The 20,434-nt window shown below is 36.5% G+C and overlaps 6 protein-coding genes across 6 annotated transcripts; 3 read left to right on the top strand and 3 right to left on the bottom strand.

The window, feature by feature from the left end:
* Nucleotides 1–1,503: 1,503 nt before the first annotated feature.
* LOC111777362 (rac-like GTP-binding protein RAC2) lies at nt 1,504–4,053 on the bottom strand. Its single transcript, XM_023656913.2, has 7 exons — nt 3,583–4,053; nt 3,391–3,478; nt 2,380–2,489; nt 2,230–2,293; nt 2,084–2,148; nt 1,956–2,021; nt 1,504–1,792 (listed from the first exon to the last, which is right to left on the bottom strand). The coding sequence occupies exons 1-7, from the start codon at nt 3,679–3,681 to the stop codon at nt 1,694–1,696; spliced, it is 591 nt and encodes a 196-aa protein (XP_023512681.1). The 5' UTR covers nt 3,682–4,053; the 3' UTR covers nt 1,504–1,693.
* A 1,538-nt stretch (nt 4,054–5,591) lies between these two features.
* LOC111777742 (KDEL-tailed cysteine endopeptidase CEP1-like) lies at nt 5,592–7,285 on the bottom strand. Its single transcript, XM_023657456.2, has 2 exons — nt 6,856–7,285; nt 5,592–6,357 (listed from the first exon to the last, which is right to left on the bottom strand). Exons 1-2 carry the CDS (start codon nt 7,283–7,285, stop codon nt 5,768–5,770), a joined length of 1,020 nt encoding a protein of 339 aa, XP_023513224.2. The 3' UTR covers nt 5,592–5,767.
* A 1,296-nt stretch (nt 7,286–8,581) lies between these two features.
* Nucleotides 8,582–10,155, top strand: LOC111777620 (basic leucine zipper 19). The gene is given in 4 exon segments (XM_023657294.2): nt 8,582–9,119; nt 9,196–9,286; nt 9,374–9,500; nt 9,858–10,155. Coding segments are annotated over 4 exon segments (660 nt in total). The 5' UTR covers nt 8,582–8,844; the 3' UTR covers nt 10,025–10,155.
* Nucleotides 10,156–12,528: 2,373 nt separating this feature from the next.
* Nucleotides 12,529–15,054, top strand: LOC111777539 (protein NRT1/ PTR FAMILY 6.4). Its single transcript, XM_087118508.1, has 5 exons — nt 12,529–12,614; nt 12,700–12,817; nt 12,892–13,109; nt 13,193–13,740; nt 13,844–15,054. Exons 1-5 carry the CDS (start codon nt 12,612–12,614, stop codon nt 14,727–14,729), a joined length of 1,773 nt encoding a protein of 590 aa, XP_086974634.1. The 5' UTR covers nt 12,529–12,611; the 3' UTR covers nt 14,730–15,054.
* A 17-nt stretch (nt 15,055–15,071) lies between these two features.
* LOC111777540 (uncharacterized) lies at nt 15,072–17,457 on the bottom strand. The gene is made up of 3 exons (XM_023657184.2): nt 17,323–17,457; nt 15,439–15,649; nt 15,072–15,328 (listed from the first exon to the last, which is right to left on the bottom strand). The coding sequence occupies exons 2-3, from the start codon at nt 15,628–15,630 to the stop codon at nt 15,176–15,178; spliced, it is 345 nt and encodes a 114-aa protein (XP_023512952.2). The 5' UTR covers nt 15,631–15,649; nt 17,323–17,457; the 3' UTR covers nt 15,072–15,175.
* Nucleotides 17,458–18,116: 659 nt separating this feature from the next.
* LOC111777547 (RNA-binding (RRM/RBD/RNP motifs) family protein) lies at nt 18,117–19,862 on the top strand. The gene is made up of 4 exons (XM_023657197.2): nt 18,117–18,296; nt 18,399–18,467; nt 19,316–19,422; nt 19,512–19,862. Exons 1-4 carry the CDS (start codon nt 18,131–18,133, stop codon nt 19,623–19,625), a joined length of 456 nt encoding a protein of 151 aa, XP_023512965.2. The 5' UTR covers nt 18,117–18,130; the 3' UTR covers nt 19,626–19,862.
* Nucleotides 19,863–20,434: the final 572 nt, after the last annotated feature.

Raw genomic sequence — 20,434 nt, forward strand, 5'->3', positions numbered from 1 at the left:
ATATAAATATATATATATATATATATTCCTTAATTATTAATATAAAGTCAATAAATATAATAAAAATATGGTTTGGTGAACGTAAATCAATTCTTCGGTTGCATTTGTAGCGCCCAAGTTGGACTATATTATTTAATATTTGTTCGGTTCCCTTAATTCAAATTTAATTCCCTTTTTTTCTCTAAATAAATTAAATAAAATAATTCCCTCTTGCTTCTCCTTAATTAACAAAATAAAAATAAAATAATAATAAATATGCCCTCCTTAATATTGACTTTTCAAAAAAAGTGTCGTAAATGTCAGAATATTTTTAGTTCGAATTAATTATAGAATATATAATATTCGTAATCATTGAATATTTAAATAATATATTAGTTATGGAATATATCTTAAATATTCCCAGAACTTTATTTTATTTTCAAGATTTAGTTAGTTATATTTTCTTTATTTGTAAATATTAGTTAGTATCTTGTATCTATTTAAACGCGGTGAATATAATGAAATCGAACATTTCTTATTATTAAATCTGTATTCTTTAGTAATAATATTTTCATATCTATTCACACTTTTGAGTGATAGATATTGTGTCAGTAGAGTAGTAGAGTAGAGACAGTATTCCTTACCTATAAACTTATGATCATTTATTTAATTAGTCATTTTATAATTACTCGGATATATATATATATATTAAATAAATGGGAGAAAACAGAGAAAGGGAGGAGTCTGCGCAGTAAGAATTTGAACGGCGACCGTTGGAAAATGGTTAAATCTTGACGGAGTTTATTTTATTTTATTTTAATTATTTTTGAAAAATCAAATATCCACGGCAGTTGAATGGGCATTTTTGCAAGTTGTAAATAATTGTGATTTTATTTTCATTTGGACATGGTCAACTTTGGTGACCATCAATAGATTTAAGAAAAAAAAAAAAAAATAATAAATAAAATATATATATATATATATATATATATATATATATATATATATATATATATACACGTCAGTCCTCCAATTTTGAACGTGTTCACTAAGTCATTAGACTTTCAACTTAGTTCCTGTAATTTTAAATTTTATGCCTAATTTAAATTCACGGATCTACTAAACACAAAATTAAAAGTTTATGACTCTATTAGTGTAACGATTCATGTCTAGGATTTGAAATTTGAATTTGATGTCTGATGGTCCCGTCATTCCAGCATGTTTTGTCTTTATTCATATGCATCCTAGAAAAATTCCTAGGAGATCACCCAACATAGAAACTATCCTCACAGACCAACACGAGTCCTTTCACCATTCTTTGTCCTTACTCACAAGCATCCTAGAAAAATTACGGTGAAGTCACTTAACATAGAGCTATTGAAAAGTAATATGCACCTTATTGGTATAGACAGTAAGTTTCATTTGCTTTACGTCTATCTTAGTAATTTTATTCTCAGGATCGCTTTCGTTCGAATGTGGTTTCGATTCATTTATATACTTTTCTTTTACTCAATGTCATAATCATACACAAAAATTAAATTTATATTAAATAAATCAATTAACAATTACAATTCAAAAATTTATAAGATTCGAGAATTTATTAGACATAAAAATGAAAAACTAATAAACAAATTCGATACTTTTGACCATTCAAGAACGAAATAGACACAGAATTAAAAGTTTGTCATGACAGAAACACAATATGAAATCTAACTTAAAGAAACACACATTTTCTGGCCTTTCGTCGCTTTCTCTTCGGTTTTGGGGGCTGTAGAACAACCTTGATGGCAGCATCAAACACAGCTTTGACATTCTGCAAGTTAGATCAGTTGATTCGGGTTAGTTTCGGGTTCGGGACATGGTTAAACTTCCATAGCTCGATTCGAGTTAGTAGCATCAGCCAACTCTGAGCCAACTCTGTCTAGCTTACTTCAAGATCAAATATTTGTTTTCAAAACATATTGGGTTCCAATTACCTGCTGAGTTTTTGAGCTGCATTCTATGTAACCAGCTGCACCAATTGCTTTCTTCAGTTCTTCACCCTGTCAAATAAGGCCATCAACAACTTCCTCTCCCATCAGATCCATGAATATGAAAGCAATACCTGTGCTGTCGTGATCGGTACCGCACCGGGATGGCTAGTCAGAAACTGCTTATCGTCCCGTAAATCTGCAAACAAGTAACCATTTAAACATCAAATGACCCAAAATTCTGTCAGTTTTTGATGTGTTTGAACATGATTGTCATTACCATGTTTGGTTCCAACAAGAACAATTGGGACAGTCGGGGCATAATGCCGCAGCTCAGGGATCCACTGTGGAAACAAATAAGAAGCCTGATGTTCTAATAGCAATGATTTATAGTTGATTAATGAAGGGAGAGCAGATGATGGTTGTGAACCTTCTTGGAGATGTTTTCATAGCTAGCTTTGCTGATTAGAGAAAAGGCCAACAGAAACACATCTGCTCCTCTATAACTCAAAGGCCTCAGCCTGTTGTAATCTTCCTGTCCTGCATTTAGCAGATAACCCCAACAATGAATGCCTTCATATTCTTTCTTTGAACATGATTAGATACTCCATAAGTTTACTATCAAATCACCCTTGAACTTGTAAGCTTCAAAGTAATAGGCTAAAGTTCCCTTATATCAATACTTCTATCAGGATGGTTGGAAAAGGAGACCCATGTCGACTAATTAAGGGGTTGATCATTAGTTTATAAGTAAGGAACACATCTCCATTGGTATGAGGCCTTTTGGAGAAACCAAAAGCAAAACCATGAGAGCTTATACTCAAATTGGACAATATCATATTATTGTGGAGGTTCGTGATTCCTAACATGGTATTAGAGCCATGCCCTTAACTTAGTCGTGTCAATAGAATCCTAAAGTGTCGAACAAAGAAGTTGCGAGCCTTGAAGGTATAGTTAAAAGTGACTAAAGTGTCAGAACAAAGGGTGTACTTTGATTGAGGGCTTCAGAGGAGTCAAGCCTCGATTAAGGGGAGACTGTTCAAGGACTCCCTAGGCGTCAGGATAGGCTCTACGGTGTACTTTGTTCGAAAGAAAGATGGTTGAGAATTGTTGGGAGGAAGTCCCACGTTGACTAATTAAGGGGATGATCATGGAGGTATAAATAAGGAATACTATCTCCAACCAAAAGCAAAGCCATGAAAGCTTATGCACAAAATATATAATATCATACCATTGTAGAGAGTCTAACGATGAACACTCTAGAGCTTTCTAGAGTTTAAGTTTATGGGCTACATACCAAATCATCAATCAACCAAAGAAACTTAAAAATTTAAGCTAATGGGTTATTGTAAATTTGCCCAAATCGTGAAGGTCAAGGCAACCACAATCCTCACAAACAGAAACCCAAATTCAAAAGTGGATATCAAGTAAAGTTTCTCACCAGCAGTGTCCCAAAGCCCCAGGTTGACGGTGCTACCATCGACCACTACATTAGCACTGAAATTATCAAAAACGGTGGGCACATAGTCCTACAAGAATTCCCAGAAAAACAAAGTGCCCAAATCAGCTCAGCTCAAACCTTAAATCTGCGACTAAAAATGGAGAAGCCAAAGAACAGAACAGAGACGCTTACAGTTGGGAAAGTGTTGCTAGTGTATGAGATAAGCATGCAAGTCTTCCCCACAGCCCCATCTCCAACAGTGACACACTTGATGAATCGAGCCGTACTCATCTCAAGAACCCCCTTAGAGTATTACCTTCAACCTTCACCAATTTCAAGTTCAACAATCTCTCAGAACATTACCCACTTCTCCGATTTTCGTTTCTCAATCTCCATTGGTGAAGAAAAAGAGGCAGAAATTGAAAGAACTATGTAAAAGCAGAGAGAAGAGGGAAGAAAATGAATTGGGGTTCGAAATTTGAATAGAATTGGAGGGGGTGGAGAAGGGCATTTAATAATCCTAACAAACTCAGAATCTGGGTTCAACTTTTGCGTTGTGGGTGTGAGTCTATGGTGTGTTCTTTTAGCCCTTCACCATTGATTGCTGCCAAATGCTTTCCGTTCCTTAAAGCTGACGCCCAAAACCCAAAAGGGAATACAGCCAAATTGAATGCGTTGGGTGATAGTGTTGGTTGTTTGAAGTGTTACACAAGGGAGAGCTTTAAATTGATGATAATTAAGAGTTAAACCCGCAATGTATTTCCTTAATTACACCAAAAACTTTATATTAAAGTGTGTCTCGAGTAGCTCAGCTGGATTGTTAGGGCTTTGCCGGATTGTTATCGAGCCCATAATCATTTCCTAAATTAACTAAGGTAGAATTTTTTCCCAACAATCTGAACCGAGGTTATCTGCGATTGGTGATGACATAACTAGAATATGAGTAAGGGAAAGAAAGTTACACGGTGGTTAGGGCTGCACATCTGTTTTGGGTACAGAGGCGACGTATATAGGCCCGTAATGATTGAGAGAGAAATTATTGGTAATGAATATGAAATGAGAGTAGGGTTCATCGAGTTTAGTATAATAAAAAAAGAATGATTAATTAATATGGAACAAAGTTTGTTAATTGGGTCCTATTTGCATTTTTATTAAAGCAACTTTTGTGAGACACGTTTACAGCTGATACCATCATTTTTATGAAGCTCAAATTTCACAACTTCATAATCATTCGCCATTGCTTTTGGGAAGGGAATCAATCCAAAGTGGAATCATAATCATTGGACGGCTGTGATTTCATCTGAGTTTAATATTATAATGAAAGTGCGTGTTCGATTAAGACATCTTTATTTAAGTGGGTCGTTCTAACATACTTGAAAATTATTTTTAACATATGTTCGATAATGAAGGAAACTTACGGATGAATTGGTAAATTATTGGTTCATTTCTAGCCTGCACGCCCTACAAGCACTAAGGGAACAAGTGCCACGAGACGTTAATACTAACAAAAATTGTTCGTTTTGGCCCGTAACGTATTATCGTCTGCCTTACATGTCCTTATAAACAATGTTTCGTTCCCCTCTCTAACCAATATGGGATCTCACAATTAACCCTCTTTGGGGGCTAGCGTTATCTTTGACACATCGTCTAGTGTCTAGCTTTGATACCAATTGTAACAGTTCAAACTCATCGCTAACAAATATTGTCCGGTTTGACCCGTTATATATCATACCATTGTGGAGAGTCGTGTTCGTCCAGTGTCTAGCCTTTTGGGGAAGCCCAAGACAAAGCCATGAGAGCTTATGCTCAATGTGTACAATATCATACCATTGTGAAGAGTCGTGTTCGTCTAACAGACCCGTAATGTCCTTATAAACAATGTTTCGTTCCTCTCTCCAATCGATATGGGATCTATGTTCGTCTAACAGACCCGTAATGTATTACCATCAGCCTCACATGTTCTTATAAACAATGTTTCGTTTCCCTCTCCAACCGATATGAGATCTCATAATTAACCCTCTTTGGGGGCCAGTGTCATCTTTAACATATCATCTAGTGTCTAGCTTTCATATCAATAGTAACAGTTCAAGCTCATCGCTAACAAATATTGTCCGCTTTGACCCGTTATATATCCTCGTTCGTCTGGGTTAAATAAGTGAAAAACATAAGAGAAGAAGGCAAGAGAAGGGCTGTGGATTCTATGGTTGATCTTAAAGTGTATAAATTTATTTTATTTGTTTGAATCCCTTCTGTTCTTTATCACAAACCCTTTAATAATTCTTATTACATAACTGCATAATCTAATCTACTGGATATGAACAAACATCTGCATATAATTTATAATCTTTAAACTTAAGTTCTTCCCTTGTATACATGCTCAGTCTTTGATCGGGTAGCTAGCCTCCATGGCTATGCCACAGGCACCTCGCTTATCAATCGAATCACGCTTCATCCTTATGTACCCAGATTCACCCCACTCAGTCCCCCACGAGTTCTTGACAAGCCAGTAAGTATTATCCCCAACTTCCCCATACCCAACGATTGCCACTCCATGATTGAGCTGCTTCCCACAGCTACCTGAGAAGATACCACTAGAATAGAATTGAAAGTCATATCCCCCTGCATCAATGGCTACAGAAACTGGCTGATTAGCAACAGCAGCTTTCAATTTCTTCTCGTTGTTCATAGGTACTTTTTCATACCCACTTATTGTCACAGAGTGGTATCTCACTTTTTGTGTGTTGCAAAAAGCTTCAATTCCTCTGTATGGATATTCTCTCTCTGTTGTCAGCCCACTTCTCTTGATGTACTCAAACGCTTTGTTCATGAATCCGCCATCGCAGCCCTGGTTCCCTGAGGTGATATCACAGTCCACAAGCTCTTGCTCTGATAAAGACTCTAACTTTCCTGTTCTTATTTTGTGGATGCCTTCCACTGCTGCTACTGCAGAGAATGCCCAGCAACTCCCTGTTTCAAATGCTTCAAAACTTGTGAGTATAGATACAGGGCTACTTGTTTTAATGAATGAGTTCGTTCTACGTTGGCTAATTAAGGAAATGATCATGTGGCTTATGCTCAAAGTAGACATTATCATACTACTACTGTGGAGGTTCGTTATTACTAACTTGGTATAGAGCTATACTCTTAATTTAGCTATGTCAATAGAATTCTCAAATATCGAACAAAGTAGTTGTGAGCCTTGAAGGTGTAGTCACAAGTGACTCAATTGTTGAACAAAAGGGTGCACTTTGTTCAAGGACTCTAGAGAAAGGAGTCGAGTCTCGATTAAGAGAAGACTGTTCCAGGGCTCCATAGGCCTCAGGAGGATTGTTGGGGTAGTCCCACATTGGCTAATTTAGAGAATGATCATGAGTTTATAAGTATAGAAAACATCTCCATTGGCACGAGACCTTTTGGGGAGTCCAATGCATATCATTGTGGAGGTTCGTTATTCCTAACACATACCGCATTGGCCTTGATCCTTTATCGGAGTAACGGCATCTTCCATTCTCCAGTCGACATGAGTAGGCAAGCTATTAACATGTTCATATCTGAAGCATGTATCAGGCAGGCAATGAGTTTGATACCCCAAATAAGTTGTCTTAAACTCATCATTTGTGAGGTCTGCAAAGCTATTTTCAGCAAGAGTATATGAATGATTCAGTGAATTGAAGTTGTCAATGTACTGAACATTCAGCTGATAAACTGTGAATCTCCGTTCCTGCTCCTCTCTGCTCTTGTACTCTCGGCTGTGTTTATTCATCCATTTCTTGTACCTGTCTTGTAAGCCATTGGAGGGGCTGTCCGTTGCCATGGATGCCATTGAGGGTGTGCAGACAACCCAGAGAATCAGGGACGTTAAACCCATGTTCCAAATCGTTTTATATGCTTCCATGTCTCTTTTCTAATTGAGAATTGAGCTGAGTTTGTGTTCATTGTTCATATGGAGTTCTGATTATATATTGATCCATTCTCAACTGTAAAAGGATGGAGTTTTGATACTTAAGAACTTCTTGGATTCATGTGGTTTACACCTTGAAGTAGTTTGTGTAGGGCAAGTCTGTTGTTTCATGTTACCTGCACGGCAGAGAAAGATGGCTGCCACCATGCAGCTAAGTTGTCAATCTTTTTCAAATTTCTATTATATGTTAAAACTTATCTAAATATCTTCTAACGCTAGGCTACGGTCGGTGTCGGTGTCGACCACCAAAATTCACCGACCATGACGATCACCACCTAGCATTGTTGATTGTCAATGCAAGCTACCACCACTCACTACTATTGACCGCTAATACCCATTGACAACCACCTTCAACAATCAATGACTAGATGATGGTCGAAGATTGGGATTGAGGGTCGTGTTGAGGATTGTTGGGAGAGGAGTCCCACATTGGCTAATTAAGGGGAAGATCATGAATTTATAAGTAAGAAATATTATTTCCATTGGTACGAGGTATTTTGAGAAAATCAAAAGCAAAACCATGGGAATTTATACTCAAAATGGGCAATATTATACTACTGTGGAGAGTTTTAGTTCCATAGGTTGGTGACCAACGACCACTTCGACAATCACTAAAATGATCATTAGTCATCAATCCATTGTTTTAGTTGCTAGTCTCGGTCACGAGCCATCGGTCACCAACAATCAAGATTGGGGACAGGGGCCATGACAAGGGATCGAGACCAATGACTAGCAACCAGGGATTGGTGACTGACTACTTCAATGATCGGTAATCGATGACAGCGGACAAAGACTAGCGATTGAGCCTAAGAATCAAGGACCCGCAACTCACCACTGGCTACCGGGACTTTTGACCCCTTTGACGATGTTCAGTGATCACTAGTCATGGGTTTCTAGTCCCATTCGTCGATTCTCAATTTCGATCGTTAGTCATTGGTTTCCGATTTTCGATCTCGATCGCTAGTTATAGGTTGCTTGGTTACTCATGGCAGACAACCAAAATTCTGGTTTGGCCAATAAGATGCTCAACGTGTCAAGAACAAATTGATAAACAGTGAAGAAATTGTAGCACCTCAGCTGGGAGAGAGCAACATACCCAAAAACCAGCCATGATTTAGCTCAGTAACAGTCCTAACTACAATTCAATTCACGTGGGTTCGCGTGCCTAAACTAATTGAACTGTATTCAAGTTGATATTGATGAGACAAAGAGTGAGGGATCCCACTAAATTGCAAGTCAGAGAGGGCACGTGGTGACTGATTCCTATCCTCATTGATTATAAAATAAGCCAAGCCAGTGGCGACTTTCGTTTGAGTCCACAACCAACTGGAGATAGCTGTCCATGTGCCATCACTGCACAATCATATCACAATCTGATACCCATCATCAAACCCTTTACTCCCCACATTTTCATCCATTTCCGCCTTATAAACCCTCTGTTACCCTCCCTTTGATTTGGGTTTCATTTTGTTTCCTACAATTTCCTCTCAATCATGCCAAATTTGCCTCCCAAATTCCCAAACTTCAACACTTCAAATCCCCCTGCACGCGACGACTTCCTTTCCTTCTCGTCGGCTCAACCAAGTCTCCACCGTCGGTCCATTAGCGACTCGATCGCCTTCCTCGAAACGCCGACGATGAATCAAACCATTTTAGGCTCGGCTGCACCATCCAACAATAATGCATTTGATGCGTTTGATGAAGATGATCAGCCAACTTCTTCCGAGGCACATAACAATGGAATAACTGACTCGAAACGAGTCAAGAGGTAAATTAAGAGCGAGTCTTATACGATCTTTAAAAGGGTGTAAAAAAGTTGACATCTTTTCATGAAAAACCCACAGAATCTTGGCAAACAGACAATCTGCACGAAGATCACGGGTGAGAAAGCTGCAATATATTACAGAACTGGAATAGAGTATCAGTACATTACAGGTTATTGTACATTGTAATTTAATAATTTTTGTGTGTTCATGAACTTGTTTGATTAATGTCTTAATGATATGATTATACAATGAATAGGCCGAAGTTTCAATGTTGTCACCACGAGTAGCATTTCTAGATCAACAACGACTGCTTCTAAACGTGGACAATAGTGCTTTGAAGCAAAGAATTGCCTCCCTCTCCCAAGACAACATTTTCAAAGATGGTAACAAAACAAAACAAACCCTCATTTCATTCTTTTTTCAAGTGTAACCGTTGCACGATAGAATGATAATAGATGTCTTAGTTATCGAGCAATACCCAGTATGCCGCCGCTCTTCGTTGTTGGATGAAAGTCCCACGTCGACTAATTTAAGGAATGATCATAGGCTTATAATAAAGGAATCCTCTCTCCATTGGTATGAGACATTTTGAAAAGCACAAAGCAAAGTCACGAGAGCTTAAGCTCAAAGTGGACAATATCATATCATTGTAGAGAGTCGTGTTCAACTAACCATCTTTTAATTTTAAAGAAAATACAAGTATTTTTGAAATTGAGTATATATATTGAACAATTTATAAGGATATGCAGCACATGAAGAAGCATTGAAGAGGGAAATAGAGAGATTAGGGCAATTATACCATCGGCAACAGAAGAATCGGAGAATGGATAGCAATGGGCCGTCGCCGGTAGCAACCAACGAGCCCATATCTCCGGGAGATAAAAACCTGACGCTTCTCTATGTTTGACCAACTTTTTTACCTTTGCTTTTTTTGTCGGATTACATGTTGAGTCAAAACTCAGCAGTCAAATGTTCAATCAACCAACTTTACTGCAGTAAATATTTGTTCAAAGGATTCCATCATTTTGACTTAGAGTCGGTTCGTTCTGTTGGAGTCAAATCTTAAACGTCAATATGTGAGAGTCGAGATTCAAATAGTAAAAATAGTGAAAATGGAAATTGTGATTATTTCAATTTAATCTTTATAATAGCGAGTCGATTAAGCAATCATGACACAAACATTTTACTATTAAAAAAAATTATAAATTTAGTCTCTAAATTTTTAATTTGACGATTATTTATAAATTTAAAATAGATTATGAGCTAAATTTTTAAGCTAACCCACTAAAAGAAAAAATGATTATAATATTTTTTTTTTAATGTTATGTTCATATTTGTGGTTTCTTGACGTGAAGGAGTTGCTAGAGGTTGATTGCTCACATGGGTAAGCCATTGCAAATATGTGTTTTTTTTTTTTTTAAGTATTCAATTTATAGTTTAAATTTATATATTTGTTCATCTGAAATGGACGTCTCTTTCAATGAACCATTGTTGCTTGTCGTTTTCGTCTATAAAATTTTTCACTATCGACCTTCTTGGAATTTCTTCCTATATTTAGACGAGGAACAATTCGTTCGAATCTTTACAACGAGGAATGGGGAAGTTTTGTTTCTTATTCTAGCAAACAATTCCTCGTCTAGATTCGTAAACGACTTTCCATAAATGCAAGTGAAAAGTAATACAACCAATAAGGGATAAGGCCTCGTGTAACAACAGTGATGACACTAGCTAACAAGGAGTGAGATGACGGGTAACATTTATCACGAAGAGAAAAACGATAAAAGGAGGAATTGTTTTAATTAACATCAAATTCGAGAATTCAATCATAAAAATTATATTTGGTTAAATATTTTTTGAGTTACATTTTTTATTTTTAAAAATTTGATAATGATATGAGTGGGGTAAGGTAGAGCAAGAGGGAAAAAATGACAAGAAATTGAAATTACAATGTTTTGTTTTTTAATTATGATCAAATAATAAATGAACTTATTTTGTCTCATCCACCATGTTACACTAGTGTCCAAGATTTGGCACATCTCAACTCAATAAAAAAGAAAAGTTATTTGGTTCTAATCTCTAACTACTTTTTATTTATCAACGTTTTTCAATCGAGATCTGATTTCTAAATCTGTTATCCAACACTGTAAAAACGCTAAGAAACATAAAATAATATCGAATCTCTTCTTATTAAATCTCTATTTTCAAGCATAAAAACGACAGTGAGGCTGACAGTAGTATATAACGGACTAATGTGGACAATTTTAAGTGGGGTTGGACTGTTATAAATAGTATAAAAGCCAGCACGGAGGCAATGTGTCAACGAGGATGCTGGCCTCCAAGGAGTGGATTGTGAGATCTCAGAACATTCCTGTGTGAAAACCTCTCAAAACCTCTCCCTTTTTTAAAATCGTAAATCTGAAGACGATACGTAACGGGTCAAAGTGGACAATATCTGCTAGTGATGGGCGGTGAAAAACGACCCATATACAAAAAGTTGATGTAGCCATAATTTACGAGTACCTACCCCATTAAGAATCAATCATAGTTCAATAAAGGAAACTAATTTGGAGCAATTATATAATCCAAGGCATGTGGAAAACCAAACAAAATATCAAAGCTTTTTGATTCACTCATTCATTTGAGCCTAATTACACTGTGGCCATTTTATACGACCTGCCAAAGAAAAGCCTGCCTATGTCTGCACGGCTCTTTCTATTACACCAGTATATGTTGCTGTCTGAATTCCTCTTGTCTTTTCCATCAAACACTTCTCTTTTCTCTTTACCTTTTTATCTTTCAAGAGGATTCTCAAAGAGATGAAGTGCCTTGAGATATTGGGAGGCTGCAACTTGGAAAAAGTTCATCTCCTTTTTGAGTCATAAATGAGCAATATATAGCAGCAAATTCACTCAAACAAGAAGAATCTGATATCAAAACTTGACGATGGAATTTCATGGTTTATGGGGAAGAACAGGATATGAATCACAATATTGAAAAGAGTCATGCATATCTTATCCACAACTTGAAGAACTGAATCAAAAGAAAAGTGTATTTGCATTTTGCTATCAATTTTGAAGCTAAGTCTCTATTGATTTGCATTAGTGGTGTCAGATAAACCCAATTGAAACGCATGAACTATAATAGTTTGAAGAAATAAAAGAAGATAAGTATGTGGATTGTATTGACGGGGAGGAAGAAAAGCAAGTCATTTTCCAGCATTTGGTTCAGTTTTATGTGGCTACAGGCACCACTACCACAAAAATGTAACTTGGCAAAACTCCAAACGAGTTACACATGCTGTCAAAGCAACCTGTATAAACCACAAGCTCATTTAGTTTCAATCCTATCTCTTTCTCTGTCCTAATTCCAATCATACACTAACTTTTTGCCTTCCAATAAATCGTGAGTCTAAGCACAACTGCAGCACACAAAACAATTCATCTTCTTTCTCTTTCTCTCTCTCTCTCTTTCTCTCTAGCAGAGAGGAAAAAACAATGGTAACTTGTTTGTGGAGAAACTCCTTAGTTCCTATTGGCTATGAATGACTTCTTTAATGGTTAAAATCTTCCTTGTTTTCAACAGGTTCTGGTATCTAAGCATGGGAGTGGAGGAGGAGAAGAAGATGCTGCAGTGGATTTTTGGGGAAACCCAGTGGACAAATCAAAAACTGGAGGATGGCTTGCTGCAGGGCTCATCTTAGGTGCTTAATTTTTTCTTTAGTTTTCACAGACCAAGAGTCTAAATCTATCAATTCTAATGCCCAAAATGATGCAGGAACTGAGCTCTCTGAAAGGATATGTGTGATGGGGATATCAATGAACTTAGTGACATATTTAGTTGGGGATTTGCATCTCTCTTCAGCTAAATCTGCAACTATTGTGACTAATTTTCTTGGTGCCCTTAATCTTCTTGGCCTTCTTGGTGGGTTCTTAGCAGATGCCAAGCTGGGACGTTATCTAACTGTTGCAACTTTTGCTTCCATAACTGCTGTGGTAAGTTATGAGCCATTAAGAATGATTTCAGCAAAGAAATTTCTAGTTCAGAATTTAGCCTAAGCCTTGCTGGTTTTTTGCAGGGTGTTATTTTGTTGACATTGGCCACAACCATCCCTGGCATGCGACCCCCTCATTGTGATGACTCCAGAAGGCAACTTCATCAATGCATTGAAGCTAATGGTGGGCAACTTGCCATGCTCTATGCAGCACTTTATACTATAGCACTCGGCGGAGGGGGGATAAAATCGAACGTTTCAGGATTTGGGTCCGACCAATTCGATGTCAATGATCCTAAGGAGGAGAAGGCCATGATATTCTTCTTCAATAGGTTCTACTTTGCCATAAGCATTGGATCCTTGTTTGCTGTCATTGTGTTGGTTTATGTACAAGACAATGTTGGGAGAGGCTGGGGATATGGAATCTCTGGAGGGACCATGGTGATTGCTGTGATTGTACTGCTTTGTGGGACAACCTTTTACAGGTTTAAGAAGCCTAGAGGAAGTCCTCTAACAGTGATATGGAGGGTGGCTCTTTTGGCTTGGAAGAAGAGAAGTCTCCCTCTCCCATCTCATCCCAGCTTCTTAAATGACTACCAAAATGCCAAGGTTCCTTACACCTACAGGTTCAAGTAAGTGTTTTTCAGATCTATCATCACACTTAGTTTTTTTTTTTCCCCCATTTTTTCCTCTTTGTTGTAAAGAAAACGGTGTTAATGAAAAGGTGAATATCAGGTGTCTTGACAAGGCTGCAATTCTGGACGAGTATGTTGCCAACGATCGAAACAGAAACGATCCTTGGATTGTCTCGACCGTGACTGAAGTTGAAGAAGTGAAAATGGTGCTGAAGCTTTTACCTATTTGGTCCACTGGCATCCTCTTTTGGACGATCTACTCTCAGATGACTACGTTCACAGTAGAGCAAGCATCATTTATGGGTAGAAAAGTTGGTAGTTTTGAGATTCCTCCTGGTTCTATGTCAGCCTTTCTATTCATTGCCATCCTTCTCGTCACTTCCTTGAACGAGAAACTATTCATACCAATTGCACGGAAGCTGACTCACAATGCCCAAGGTCTCACAAGCCTTCAGAGGATTGGAATTGGACTTGTTTTCTCAATTTTTGGCATGGTGGCTGCTGGAGTTGTTGAGAAAGAGAGGAGGACATTAGCTTTGGGACAACGTACTCTAAGTGCTTTCTGGTTAATACCTCAGTTCTTCTTGATTGGTGCTGGAGAGGCATTTACATATGTTGGACAACTCGAGTTTTTTATCAGAGAAGCACCAGAACGAATGAAATCCATGAGCACAGGGCTTTTTCTTAGCACTCTTTCCATGGGATTCTTCGTTAGTAGCTTGTTGGTAACAATCGTGGATAAAGTAACCAACAAGCAATGGCTGAGAAGTAATTTGAACAAGGGAAACTTGAACTACTTCTATTGGCTACTTGCAGTGTTGGGGCTGCTAAACTTTTTCTTCTTTCTAGTCCTAGCCCGGAAACATCAGTATAAAGACCAGCATTACTTCAACTCTAAAGACAACAATGAGGAGCTCAAGAGTTCTAATGACTTGGTAGCACTTGAAGTGGAAGGGCCAATAAGCATAAAGGCAACAGAAAGTTAAGAGTGTGTGTTTCAAGGTGTCCCATGTATAAGTTTAAAAATCCTGCATCTACGTTTGAATATCTCAAAACCTGTAGCTACAACCATCCTATGCTTTCAGCATCAATGGCAGATAAGCCACTGCCATTTTGTCTTCCCCTAGGTTCTATATGATCTAAACCATTCAGCATATTTCAAATAATGTTTTCCAGTGCAAACCGGCACTCATTTATGTAAACATCCATGTCTCATAGCAGGCTTCTTACTGAAAGTAGAATCCTCAAATGATTTTGATAGACATCATTTTCAAACAGGCAACTATTCCAATAAATTATTTTAGCTAGCAACTAGACTCAGCAAGATGTATAGGGTATAAAAGCCTTGATTATCAAATAATTCCAGAAAAGTACACTGCTCAAATATAATCCTTCTCACATCGTCCCGATAAATGAGAAGTAGACCTGATATCTAACAGCAATGCATGTTTCTAGAGGCAGAAGCAGAACTTGGAGAAGGAAGGTGATTTACAACTAATGGAGGTCGGAGGGCCACATGCTGTTCCATCTTCTGTTTACGAGCTTTATACATTTCTTCTGTTTCAACCACTACTAATCGCTTTACCTATAATAAAATTGAGCAAAACAACGAAAAGGGATCATGGCATTCAGTCACCATGAGGTTGTTCTGTAGTGTGTGCATGTGCGCAGTAGAGAATAAGTATAAAAAGCAACCTGTTGAAGCATTCCCCTAACAGTTGGTGTGTTCCAGCGCATGACAGTTCGGTTGCACTTTCGGAGCCGCAATGCCTCTAATGTACGTCGGTGAAGCCTCCTTGTTCCTGGCATGCCTCTCACTAATGTGATATAAAGATTAGGACTCCATGCAATTGGGACATTGGCTTTGAAGGCCTTGAAGGCATTCATGTCAAAGATCTCCAAAAATCTACAAAACAAAATAATGATCAAGAAATAGATTTCTCTGCGAGCATATCAACAATCTCAGCTAAGCACCTCAACAAAATCTTCTAATTTGTTAGGCGGGAAAACTTCTGCAGTTCACAAACTTTCAATTAAACAAAAGATCGTCTTCAATAGATTGAAAGCTACCAATGCTCTAGTTGCACAAGAAAACATGAAAAGAAGTAGATGATAGCTTAAAGTAGAAACCACATCCACGCCACAATTCGTCATCTCAAATAGTTATACTTCATCTTTATACCGACATAGGGCTTTCAATAAAGTCTTCTACAATGTTCAAAAAATTAAAACGGTAGAACTGCATGCTTGGAAGCAAAACCATTTCAATATAGCATTTCAACTACATCATCTTCATCAATCTGGAGCTTGAAATTTACATAAGATTTTTCATAGACACAGCATTCAGTCTTAAAAGGAACATTAAAAAAGGTGAAAGCGCATGCTAAGAAGCAAAAAACTTCCAATGCAGAACGGATAAGGAGGAGATCTGTAAGCTTGATAGCATTGTGATAGAACTAATGCTGGGCCGTGCATGGTTCAAAAAAGCCACAAACTGAAAACCATGATGATCAGCTTGCCAAATGTGCTAACTGAACCAAACTCTTTGTCAATTTAAAACCAGTTTTACAAATTCAATTTGGTTCGATTAAGAACCTTATGATATGAATCACCAAGGACATCAAATTATTATTCATACTTCATCCAATAACTTTGATGTAATTTTATCCTTTTATGACATATTAAGTAGGGTTATTCTTAGTCACTTTCTATGTTCTATAATGTGGCATGTATTCAGGGTTCTGGGATGTAATCTAAGGCCTGTCGACTAGGTTGTACAAAACAGATAATGATGAATCGAGTTTTAACCTTTGTGCTTCTTTCAAGTTTAGCCAACAAGAGAACTTCATGAATTTTGCAATTCATGTGTCGAGTTGCACAACAAGAACATTCAAGTAGGATTTATCATCCTATCTAGAGGAGTGTTCAATTCTTCGGCCAAGGAACTTGTTCTTTATCACAAGAGGAAGATCGTAAGGAAATCCGTTTCTAACTCAATCCTTAGGGTTAAAATAGAATCGTTTCTAACTCAATCCTTAAGGCAATCCGTCTCTAATTCCAATTCATTACGATTTTCATATCACTTTCATTATATCTCATTCCCAGCATTGAATTAAATCCTAGTTCAGGAATAACGTAATATTCAAACGAAAACATTCATAAACCAAAAAAAACAGACAGGACATTCGAACCATCAATTTTGCAGCCACCCATTACAAGATACCAAATTTTGATTTACTAAATATTTTCACATTCTAAAGAACAGTAATACACATGATTATCACGAAACTGGAATCTCCACATCATGAAAGGCCACTGAAAGTCTGAAAAACAGACGAAAAGTGAGGGGGGAGGTGGGGAATTAAAGATATATCCTGAGAATAGTACGGAAACCCATCAATCTTAATGAACTCAAACTACATAGCATTCTAATAAACCAACTAGTACAAAGACAATCAATTTTTCCTAATACAGAATGAAAATTAACCGCCCCAAGTAAAGTAGATAGCAGAAAAAACAAGAACAGAAGATAAGGCGGGAAGAAAGCATAAATCAAGAATGTGGAGAATCCAATATTACCAGTTCGAGGAGAAGAAAGGAGAGGAATCAAGGGAAGCGACTGATAGCTGCCGATGTTGAGCCTCAAGCTTGAGTCTGAGAGACGAGACTAAAATATCGAGGGAAAGAGAGAGCTGAGAAACGGCGTCGGATAGCTAACTTATTAATTATTATTTTTATTTATTTATTTATTTATTTTCTTTCAATGAATTTCTTTCTCAAAAAAATATTCCTAAATTAAAATTTTGTAATATATATATATATATATATATATTTTTTTTTTGTTAAGTTGGGATAGAAATGGTCAAATAATTTATTTCTTTGAAAAGTTTAATAATTTAGTTACTGTGAGTTCTATATTTAAAAAATAATTATAAAATTTTAAAATAACCAACATTTTTTATCTTTATAAAAAAAAATTAATTTGGTTAATAATGGGACGAAAATTATTTATTAATGTTGAATGATGAAAGTCACCTATTAAATAATTAAGAAATGATCATGAGTTTATAATAAAATAATACTTTCTCCATTTGGAATGAGACATTTTGGAGAAACACAGAGCAAAATCATAAGAACTTATGTTCAGAGTGGATAATATCAGCAAAGTCACAAGAACTTATGTTCAGAGTGAACAATATTATACCATTGTAGAGAGTCGTATTCGTCTAACAAATAATACCTCATAATATTTTAAAATTTGTTAATGTTAGTTCATAAATATTTTTAATAAAAATTTATGAATAATTTTTTATATTTTTATTAATTTAGATTTTTAAATTGGATGTTTTTTATATGTGATTTTTGTAGCGAATTGGATCAATAACCAATGATGAGCAACACGAACACCTTGATGCCGCTTTTTAGAAGAGCACTCAGCAATATTCAAACCCCAGTTCTGAGCTTTCGTTGCTTCTGTTCTCAATCCTCCTCCTCCTCCTCCTCAGCTCCCTCGTCTTCTCCTTCTGCGCCAAACAACAAGCTCTTTGTTGCAGGTTCGTTTCTCTTTCGCTATCCCGTCACACAGATGCTGCCCCAACATGATTCAAATGGTTTTTGCATTGAATTTGATCTTGTTTTTTTCCTGCCGCTTCCAGGTTTGTCTTGGTCATTGGACGAGAGATCCTTGAAAGATGCGTTTTCTTCCTATGGGGAGGTTACTGAAGGTAATCGTGAATGTTGAGTTTAAGCCTTTTATGAGTTGTAGTCTACATGTTCGACGAAATGTCTAGTCGATTTCAGACCTCAGTTCATGATGTTTGCTTCTGGGTCGAAGCTTTTTGATTCAATTCCATTCATAATTCCAATGATTTTTTAGGAAAAAAGTTGTTTCATTGAAGTTTCCTGTTTTACCATGCTTCTATGATTTTCTTGGAATATTGAGACAGCAAGACAATGAGAAATTTAGAGATTGGAAATTCTGCATTAAGAACTGTGAAGTACAACGAATTTGAGAGGTGGGAAATTAAAATTTATGTTTGAGCTGAAAGAAATTTGATGGCCATTGGTGATCACTCTGGAACTTCTCCAGCAAAATAGCTTATGGACATGGAGTTCATTTGGTATTAGTTTAGATGAAATTGAATGGTGGCTGTGAAAAATCAATGGTGAGCATTGTAGAAACCTTGATGCCCATTGGTTATCGCTCCGAAACTTCTCCAGAAATTAGCCTATGGAATTCAATTGATATAGTTAGGATGAAATTCAATAGCCACTGAGAAACTTCATTAATCATCACTAAAGGAACTTTCATATCCATTGCTGATCACTCTCAAACTTCATCAGCAAATTGCTTATTAAGTTGAGTTCAAGCATGTTTGGGAGTGATTTGAAATGCGTAAATTCATCATTTCTTTCATTTTCAGATGCTTTTAATCCTTCAAAATCAATTTTGATAGCATAAAACGTGTTAGGAGTGATTTTGAACCTGAAAAATGTGTTTTTAACCATTTCAAAATCACTCTCTAACAAGCCTTTCTGTTGAGATTTGAATGTTTATATACTCTCTTGACAGTCAGGATAATGTATGATAAAGACTCAGGTCGATCCAGAGGCTTCGGATTTGTGAACTTCACAAATGAAGACGATGCACAAACTGCAAAAGATGCAATGGATGGAAAGGCAAGTCACTATTTAATAAGAAGTTGTTTGACAATGTTTAATCTAACATCCTAAATTAGTCAAAATGATAGTCATCCCGTCACTTTCAGGCACTATTAGGGCGGCCGTTACGAATAAGCTTTGCCCTCGACAAGGTCCGTGGCGGACCTGTTGTCGTTCCTCGACTTTCAAACATCAACAACGTGTTTGGCCGAAGATCTTGAAGCTCTTGATATTTCATCTTCATCTCCTGGAGCATGAATATGTAAGCTTGAACTTTTCAATTCCTACTTCATAATCTGAATCTTGACTTGGTTCTGGAGGTGAATGCTAGACAGGTGTGGGAACCAATAGTATGAAGAACCTTAATTTAGGATTGTTTAATTAGATATTTCCAGTCTATTTGTTCAGAAATCTTGTTTTCCATCTTAATAGTATCCTTGTCCAGTACATTAGATCTATTTGCTTGATTTTTTTTATTGGAGTTTGCATTCAAGCACAATTTTAGTTCTGATAAGATTCTAGTGGCATTTTCATAGATTTTTTTTTTTTATCAGGAAAGGAGAACTATTTTTCACATTCAATAGCCCACAATTAATTGAATTAGTTGATTTAATAGTTCTAATATTATTGAGTTTTATGAACTTGAATAATTTTCGAGTAATTACATTGATGGGAGCAAATTTGACTCTTTGTTTTAAAAATGTCATTACTCTTTGAATTTTTGAACATTTATAGAAAAGTCGGTGACCTAAAACGATACGTTGGAATCATGTAGAGTGTTTAGGTATGATTTGGATTCCAAATTATTGTCCAATGTTCTAGATCCTAATTTTTATTCCAACATTTTTTTTATCAATTTTTGCATGCTGGAGTTTTTTGAACGTTTAATTAAATTTTTGTTTTAGTTGTAGTTTTCAAACTCAAAAGGGAGGAAAATAGGAAAATATTGTAAATTTAGAAAGAAAATGAGTATTTTTTTTAAATAAGTAAATTTTATGGTTTTTTTTTTTTTTTTTTTTTTTTTGTAATT

The sequence above is a fragment of the Cucurbita pepo genome, chromosome 16, assembly GCF_057944985.1.
Source record: "Cucurbita pepo subsp. pepo isolate OVF chromosome 16, ASM5794498v1, whole genome shotgun sequence".
Taxonomy (NCBI): domain Eukaryota; kingdom Viridiplantae; phylum Streptophyta; class Magnoliopsida; order Cucurbitales; family Cucurbitaceae; genus Cucurbita; species Cucurbita pepo.